At 43.0% G+C, this 9,631-nt stretch overlaps 1 protein-coding gene across 1 annotated transcript; it reads left to right on the top strand.

The window, feature by feature from the left end:
- The first annotated feature begins 262 nt into the window (after positions 1-262).
- On the top strand, positions 263-1,489 carry LOC141271144 (uncharacterized). Its single transcript, XM_073681243.1, has 2 exons — positions 263-411; positions 581-1,489. Exons 1-2 carry the CDS (start codon positions 343-345, stop codon positions 1,148-1,150), a joined length of 639 nt encoding a protein of 212 aa, XP_073537344.1. The 5' UTR covers positions 263-342; the 3' UTR covers positions 1,151-1,489.
- Positions 1,490-9,631: the final 8,142 nt, after the last annotated feature.

Here is a 9,631-nt window from a genome sequence, read left to right on the forward strand (position 1 = left end):
ATGGCTTTCAAAAGTGAAGAGTTTGCGAGGGAAATGATTGACCTCTACCGCTCCCTGCCGTGCCTTTGGCAAATAAAATCAACAGACTACTGCAATAGAGAGAAAAAGAGGGAGGCCTACCAGCAATTGATTTCCCTCTTTAAAAGGCATGGCCCCAACGAGAAGGTGGATGAAGAGCTGGTGAAGAGAAAGATCCAGGGTCTACGTACCGTATATAAGAAAGAACTCAACCGGGTGGAGAAATCAAAGAACTCAGGTACCGGCACAGATGAGGTTTATGTGCCGACATTATGGTATTATGATTTGCTTGCCTTCACCCGTGACCAGGAGCTACCTCGGCGAATGGTGTGTACGATACGGCAGACCCCGGAAGAAGACCCCGACATACGGACTGACTCCCCTGTTGAAGATGTAAGTACCTTCTTTGCTTCCCTGTAAATAGCATTTATACTTTCAATGTACATGCCCTAGTTTAGCCGCCCCTCATATTTGTTTTTTAGTGCACGTGTACCCATGCTGGTCATAACATACCTGCTGGATGTTGTAACCAAATCTTAACTTTATTTTTGTGTTCCCACAGCACCATTGGCAAGATGACGACATCTCGGCTACGGAACGTGGTATGGAGGAGGCGAGTGTTATGTCAAGGAATGAGGAACCTATGGCATCGGTGAATGAAGACCCTATGGCCTCTACAAGTGAAGACCTTGTGCCTCGGCGACAGAGAAAATCAAGGAAAAGAAAGGCCAGCTTGCCGCCATCGCCAGATCTAGTATCTCTGGCGAACAAGATTCTACTTCTGCAGACCCAGGCCAAGCGGGACAGCTTTGCAACATATGCTGGCGAGAGACTACAGAGGCTGGATGACCGACAGAGGGCGCATGCAGAAAGGGTCATGTTTGAGACTTTAAATAAAGCGGCAGCCGGTGAACTTAATGAAACGTCTACTGTACATACTCTGATTGACCCTGGCCATTTTCAACAACATTCTTGGACCCATAGGCCGGACCCACTTCACAGCACACCAGTGCAGAGGATCCGGCGTCCACAAAGCCTTGCCCCCCCCCCACAGTATCCCATGTGTTCTGATTCTTTTGTTTCCCCCAGGCACGGATACACAAATACAGGTAATCGATATGAAGAACTGTAGTGATGTTTCATTTCAATTTTTTTTTATCATTTTGTAAATATTGTTAATTTAATACTTATTTAAATTGTTAAAATTGTTTATATTTTTGTTTGTTTATAAAAACAAGGTTTATTGTCCTCTTTTTTAACTTTACCCCTGCCCTCTGATCTCACCCTGATTGAAATAAAAATGTTTTTTGGTTGCCTTATTTTCTGCTTTACCTCTTCCCGAGGGTGGGACCCCTCACCCCTGCCCTCCGATCCCTTCCCAATCTCCGTTCCCTCCCCTCCATTCTCTACCGTCTATTCCCATCCCTGCTCTCCGCTGGTGATCACCTCCTCCCCTTCTCCTCCTCCGGCTCCAGGCTTTATCACCTGTCTTCTGTCTTTTCCCTGTGTCCTCTGGTCTTCTTCACAGCTGGTTTTCTTCCCCTCCTCTTCCTACTTCCCTTCTTTTAGTCTTTGGGGTCATAGTCATGGTGCACGGTATGGCAATGATCTGCCATACCATGCACTATGAGTCTGACTCAGATTATAGGTTGTATATATTAGATTCTTGATAGGGCGTTGATCCAGGGAACTAGTCTGATTGCCGTATGTGGAGTCAGGAAGGAATTTTTTTTCCCAAAACGGAGCATGGGTTTTTTTTGCCTTCCTCTGGATCAACATGTTAGGTCTTCCTTATAGTTTTCATACTATGTTCCTATTCTTTCCTCTTCTCTCTTCTTCTTGAATTAGCTGGCATCTGTGAAAGCCGACTTCAGACGGCTTTCCTGCCCCCACACAACTTCAGCTAATAATATCAATAAGTAGGCGGCAATGAAAGCCGACTTCAGACGGCTTTCCTGCCCCTACACTACTTCAGCTGATAACATCAATTAGTAGACAGCTATTAAAGCCGACTTCAGACGGCTTTCCTGCCCCCACACAACTTCAGCTGATAATATCAATAAGTAGGCGGCAATGAAAGCCGACTTCAGACGGCTTTCCTGCCCCTACACTACTTCAGCTGATAACATCAATTAGTAGACAGCTATTAAAGCCGACTTCAGACGGCTTTCATGCCCCCACACAACTTCAGCTGATAACATCAATTTGCAGGCGGCTATTAAAGCCGACTTCAGACGGCTTTCCTGCCCCTACACAACTTCAGCTGATAACATCAATAAGCAGGAGGGTGTGAAAGCCGACTTTGGAGTGGGCTTTACTGCCCCTGCACTGCTTGTTTTAGGCAGTATCACACAGGATAGGATTAGATACACAACCCGTCAGGCAGTATCACACAGGATAGGATTAGATACACAACCCTTTAGGCAGTATCACACAGGATAGGATTAGATACACAACCCTTTAGGCAGTATCACACAGGATAGGATTAGATACACAACTCTTTAGGCAGTATCACACAGGATAGGATTAGATACACAACCCTTTAGGCAGTATCACACAGGATAGGATTAGATACACAACCCGTCAGGCAGTATCACACAGGATAGGATTAGATGTAACAAAGTGTAGACAATAGTGGATATAAACTAATTTTTTTTTATAAAAATATAAAAAATATAACCAACCAAATAATATCAACTACATAACAAAAAATAAGTTATTGGCTGCCGTGACGGTCATGGGCTGCCACAAATCTTGCCAGCATCACTCCGTGCTGGTGGATCTCTTCACTCAGTCTCCGTTGTGACGCCAGGAGATCTTGTAGTGTTGGGATTTCTACGGAGGTAATAGTTAAACTTAAAAGTCCAATAATTCTGTACATTCATCAAATTAAGGCTATGTGCCCACGATGCACCACTCCCGGGTACCATCCGCACATTAGAACGCGCTAATTACGCAAGTACAGATGCAGTATTGCGGAATTGGCGCATTATAATGCAAGTCAATGGCGGCGCAAAAAAACCACCTTATGCAAAATAATTGGTAGTGCTGCGTTTTTTTCCGCAATGATAATGTGCAGCGGAAATTTCCGCAGCATGTGCACAGCACATGCGGATTATCATTGGGGAACATGGCAGACCTTCTACCATGCGCTTTTAATGCGTTTCCACAGCAGCAAAAACGCTGCAGAAACACCTTAAAAAACGCATCGTGGGCACACAGCCTATCAGGTACATGTTTGGTATTTAACACTTACGGTTTTCAGGTTGCTCGGATGATGACGAGCTTAAGGACCACCCGGATCCCCTGGCACCACCGGCTAGAGAAAGACACAACACTTAATAGTACATGACAGCCCTATACTTTCCAAGTTGTATGGACCGTATTTTATGTCAAAGCATTACCGAAAGATGAAGCTGCACCTATATCACGGAGTGATGCTGGCGAGCTGGCAGAGGAATGCTGCTGGGGCTCCAGGGCTGGAGGTGACTCCCTTGGGGGCTCTGGGGCTGCAGGCGCTGGAAAACAAATAACATTAGATACCTAAGGTGATTGCAGTTGTAACTAATGTGCTGCCATATATTGTGTTAACATATTTTAAAACCACTCACCACGGCGGGGCAGGGTCCGTGACCGGATGCTGACGATTCCGTCGGCAGACCTATATTTCAGGTCCGCCAGCTTTTTACGGATTTGGGTAGCAGAGCGCTGCACCCCAAATCTGCGGACCAGGCCCCGACCGATCCTCTGCAGCACCGCCTGTTTATGGAGCACTGGATGCTCAGAGTGCACATGGCACTCATAATCAAGTGCATCCAGGTGCTCCACAAGGTAGCACACCTCAGCATCACCCCAAGGAGATGCCCTGACCCTGGATGCCATAATGCTCTTAATAAGCTAGGCCGCAACTACGTCGTTAGACCCGCCCACGACGCATGAACGTCGGTAACCACGCCCACGACGCATGAACGTCGCCAATAAACCCGCGGTTTATTAGAGAACCCTATTATGACTTGAATTATTAGCGTGTCGGACTAGAGACGCTGTATTGATAATGCGACGTCTGTAGAACGCAGCAGTGTCTCTATTGTGACGGTCACACAGGAATACTGGTGTTTAGCTGGTTTTATGTAGAAATATGTATCTAGATTTTTATGTAGGTATGCATACTTCTGTGTCTGTGAGTATGTGTGTGTATATCTGGTTATCTGTATATAAGTGTGGATATGGGTGTAGATTTTTATGTATCTGAATATGTATGTGTATATGGATGTGTATATGGATGTATACAGACGAGTACAACAGTGGCGTACCACCATTGGTGGCAGGCCACATAACTGCTATGGGGCCCGTGGCCGTAGGGGGCCCGTGAGCCAGCGGACCCCATAGCAGTCTCCCCCATTCTGGAGTAGTAAGTTTGTATTTATATATTTTTGTAAATCAGTCAGTACTGATAATACTGGAGGACTGGGGCTGCCTTTTACCCTATGGGGGGCTGCATTATACTGTGTGCTCTCCCATCCTGGTATACAGGGCTGCGGAGTCGATAAGCCAAACCGACTCCTCAATTTCCATTACTCAATTTCCATCACATTTTTATGGGGCTATGAAAGAGTAATTTAGGAGTTCAGAAAGGAAGAAAGGCTGGAAGGTTGTGGGATCTGCTCTTCTGTGTCCCCAACAATTATTTTTTTTTTTTTTTTTTTTTTTTGTGGGGGGGGTCCCAATTATAACTTCTGCTATGAGCTCCCATGATTCCTATGTCCGCCCCTGGAGTACACGTATGTGTATACGGGCCCTTACTATTGAAACAATGATAAACAAATCTTTTGCAAAGTTAAACACAGTTTATTACACAAATCAATACAAAACTGAAAGTAGTGTATAATTGTCAGTAGTTGCCCACTATAAGTTCTGATGTTGCCAAGTAACAGCACCAGGACCGTTAAAATACTGGCAGTAGTTGTCGCGGCTGGTTTTCGCATCCTGGGTGTTTCTGCCATATCCCACTGGTTGAAGGCCTGCAATTACAGGATTGTTTGCACGCCATTCACCGAGCTCCACTTCCCCATTGGCTAGGTCCACAGAGTCCACGAAGCCAGGCGGACAGTACGTAATTGCATCACGTCGACGAAGAAAGTTGTGAAGTGTGCAACAGGCCAAAACAACAGAGTCTATTGATGTAAGCTTCATGTTAATTGGCGTGTGAAAAACTCTGAAGCGGTTGGCCATGATACCGAAGGCATTTTCGACAACACGACGTGCCCTTGACAAACGATAATTGAAAATTCTTCTTTCCTGGGTAAGACTTTTTTGGGGGAACGGTTTAATAAGATTGGGATGAAGTGGGAAGGCTTCATCGCCGACAAAAACAAAATTAAGGTTACCTGTAGTCTCTGAGTTGGGAGGCAAGTGTAGGTCACAGTTGTCCAATCGCTCTCCAAAAAGTGTGTGCTCTAAAACACCACCATCAGAAACCCTGCCGTTCATGCCAACATCTACATTTATAAATTCGTAATTGGCATTAACAAGGGCCATCATGATGATGCTGAAATAGCCCTTATAATTATAAAAATAGGATCCGCTATTTGGTGGCTGAGTGATTCGGACATGTTTCCCGTCCAAAGCCCCACCACAGTTAGGGAACTGCCACAGCTGCTCAAAATCAGAGGCAATCTTTTTCCATTCCTCCTCCGTGTTGGGAAACTGTATGTAACTACGTAGACTGTGGTAAATTGCATTACATGTCTCCGGGATTAGAACACTGAGCATGGGCCTGGAAATGGCTGCAGAAAAATGCAAGTCTTGGAATGAGCGTCCGGTGGCCAGGAATCTCAGTGTGACTGCCAATCTTTCATCTGCCGGAATGGCAGCACGCATCGCTGTATCCTTCCGTTGAATACGTGGCGTAACTCGTTCCAATAACTCTTTAAAAGATTCCTCTGACATCCTCAGATAGTTGCGGAAATCATGAGGATTCTTCTCCTGAAGCTCTCTTACAAGTTGCATGTGGGACAATTCAGACCTCTTCTGCAGCCACTCTCTGGTCCACATGCGACGCTTTCGTTTGGAACGCCTCTGTAGCTCTCGTGCCTCATCTTGACGCCGAGCTTCCTCAACCAGCAATGCAGCAACCACAATAGCACACTGCCCGTCGTCCATGATGTGCAAACTGCAAACATAACATGAAAAGATGAGAACACTTTCAACAAAACAATTAACACAAGTATTGAAACTGTATATAAAAAATATCATGGAAAACCATATTCCATTCTGTTAGTGAGCATGACAGAAAATGCGCTATGTGGGTGCATGTGCACGAGACCCCTAAAATATCTGCCCATGCAAAAGCATACATATATATATATACAAATAGAAGCCAAGCCCTCCCTCCCTGAAAAGCAAAGATAACAGATAATTAGTAAATGTGATAAAAGAATAAAAATGGAAACGCATCTGAGACCTCAAACAATACCTACCTTACTAAAGATGTCTGATATGTTCAAAGCGGAGTCACAGCTGGAGAACGCTGCAATGATCCGCAAAAATCAGCACTAGTCCAATGAACGGATATTAGCAGCCCGGAGAACTCTGGTAGGATCTGCAATAAAGCACGAGGTCAGAAACAAAGGACGGAATCGCTATTCTGTTGCCTTCTTTATGCGCGTCCGGAAATGAGAACGCCGTAGCGACCACCAATCGGGGACGAGGGGCGCGGAATAGTCCAATTTATACACGCCTACGTGTCTCAGTTCTGAATCGCTGGACGAGGTCGTTGGCTAGGTGTCAAATACAGCGATGCACACTGCCCAGCGGGAGTGCAACGACCCAGGAATGGTCCAGGGAGCTTTGTAACGATCAACGATCTCGCAGCAGGGGCCTGATCGTTGCTACCGGTCAAACGTAGCGAGATCGCTAGCGATGTCACTGTTGCGTCACAAAACCCGTGACGTATCAACGATCTCGCTAGCGATCTCGTTATGTGTGACAGGGCCTTAAGTCCAAAAAAAAAATTTTTTTAAACTTTTTTCAATTTTACCCCCTTGGGATATATATTCTTCCCACACACATTTGGAACTCTCCTGGGGTACCCTCACACATATTATTCCCTCATTTAGTGGATATTTTCACAAAAAAGTGAAATTTTCAAAAATCCAAAATATTGGCTGAAAACGACTAAATATCAAGGACTCATTGGGCGAATCGCTCTGGAACTGAAATCGGAACGCTCACTGACATTTGCCCTATCTGAAAGTCTGATAAATGCCGGAAAAATGACTAAGTCCAAAAAAAAAATTTGTTCAACTTTTTTCAATTTTACCCCCGTGGGATATATATTCTACCCACACACATTTGGTACTCTCCTGGGGTACCCTCACACATATTAATCCCTCATTTAGTGGATATTTTCACAAAAAAGTGAAATTTTCAAAAATCCAAAATATTGGCTGAAAACGACTAAATATCAAGGACTCATTGGGCGAATCACTCTGGAATTGAAATCGGAATGCTCACTGACATTTCTCCTATCTGAAAGTCTGATAAACGCCGGAAAAAATGACTAAGTCCAGAAAAAAATTGTTTTAAACTTTTTTCAATTTTACCCCCGTGGGATATATATTCTACCCACACACATTTGGAACTCTCCTGGGGTATTCTCACACATATTATTCCCTCATTTAGTGGATATTTTCACAAAGAAGTGAAATTTTCAAAAATCCAAAATATTGGCTGAAAACGACTAAATATCAAGGACTCATTGGGCGAATCGCTCTGGAACTGAAATCGGAACGCTCACTGACATTTGCCCAATCTGAAAGTCTGATAAATGCCGGAAAAATGACTAAGTCCAAAAAAAAAATTTGTTCAACTTTTTTCAATTTTACCCCCGTGGGATATATATTCTACCCACACACATTTGGTACTCTCCTGGGGTACCCTCACACATATTATTCCCTCATTTAGTGGATATTTTCACAAAAAAGTGAAATTTTCAAAAATCCAAAATATTGGCTGAAAATGACTAAATATCAAAAACTCATTGGGCGAATCACTCTGGAACTGAAATCAGAATGCTCTCTCACATTTCCCCTATCTGAAAGTCTGATAAACGCCAGAAAAAATGACTAAGTCCAAAAAATTTTTTTTTCAACTTTTTTCAATTTTACCCTAATGGGATATATATTCTACCCACACACATTTGGAACTCTCCTGGGGTATCATCACACATATTATTCCCTCATTTAGTGGATATTTTCACAAAAAAAGTGAAATTTTCAAAAATCCAAAATATTGGCTGAAAATGACTAAATATCAAGGACTCATTGGGCGAATCGCTCTGGAACTGAAATCGGAACGCTCACTGACATTTGCTCTATCTGAAAGTCTGATAAACGCCGGAAAAATGACTAAGTCCAAAAAAAAAATTTGTTCAACTTTTTTCAATTTTACCCCCGTGGGATATATATTCTACCCACACACATTTGGTACTCTCCTGGGGTACCCTCACACATATTATTCCCTCATTTAGTGGATATTTTCACAAAAAAGTGAAATTTTCAAAAATCCAAAATATTGGCTGAAAACGACTAAATATCAAGGACTCATTGGGCGAATCACTCTGGAACTGAAATCGGAATGCTCACTGACATTTCCCCTATCTGAAAGTCTGATAAACGCCGGAAAAAATGACTAAGTCCAGAAAAAAATTGTTTTAAACTTTTTTCAATTTTACCCCCGTGGGACATATATTCTTCCCACACACATTTGGAACTCTCCTGGGGTACCCTCACACATATTATTCCCTCATTTAGTGGATATTTTCACAAAAAAGTGAAATTTTCAAAAATCCAAAATATTGGCTGAAAACGACTAAATATCAAGGACTCATAGGGCTATTCACTCTGGAACTGAAATCGGAACGCTCACTGATATTTGCCCTATCTGAAAGTCTGATAAACGCCGGAAAAATGACCAAGTCCAAAAAAAAAATTTTCAACTTTTTTCAAATTTACCCCCGTGGGATATATATTCAACCCACACACATTTGGAATTCTCCTGGGGTACCCTCACACATATTATTCCCTCATTTAGTGGATATTTTCACAAAAAAGTGAAATTTTCAAAAATCCAGAAAATTGGCTGAAAATGACTAAATATCACGGACTCATTGGGCGAATCGCTCTGGAACTGAAATCGGAATGCTCACTGACATTTCCCCTATCTGAAAGTCTGATAAACACCGGAAAAATGACTAAGTCCCAAAAAAATTTTTTTCAACTTTTTTCAATTTTACCCCCGTGGGATATATATTCTACCCACACACATTTGGAACTCTCCTGGGGTACCCTCACACATATTATTCCCTCATTTAGTGGATATTTTCACAAAAAAGTGAAATTTTCAAAAATCCAAAATATTGGCTGAAAACGACTAAATATCAAGGACTCATTGGGCGAATCACTCTGGAACTGAAATCGGAATGCTCACTGACATTTCCCCTATCTGAAAGTCTGATAAACGCCGGAAAAAATGACTAAGTCCAGAAAAAAAAATTTTTAAACTTTTTTCAATTTTACCCCCGTGGGACATATATTCTTCCCACACACATTTG

Source organism: Phyllobates terribilis, unplaced genomic scaffold, assembly GCF_046119375.1.
Source record: "Phyllobates terribilis strain yellow unplaced genomic scaffold, ASM4611937v1 Scaffold_5__5_contigs__length_657084704, whole genome shotgun sequence".
NCBI classification, from domain to species: Eukaryota; Metazoa; Chordata; class Amphibia; order Anura; family Dendrobatidae; genus Phyllobates; species Phyllobates terribilis.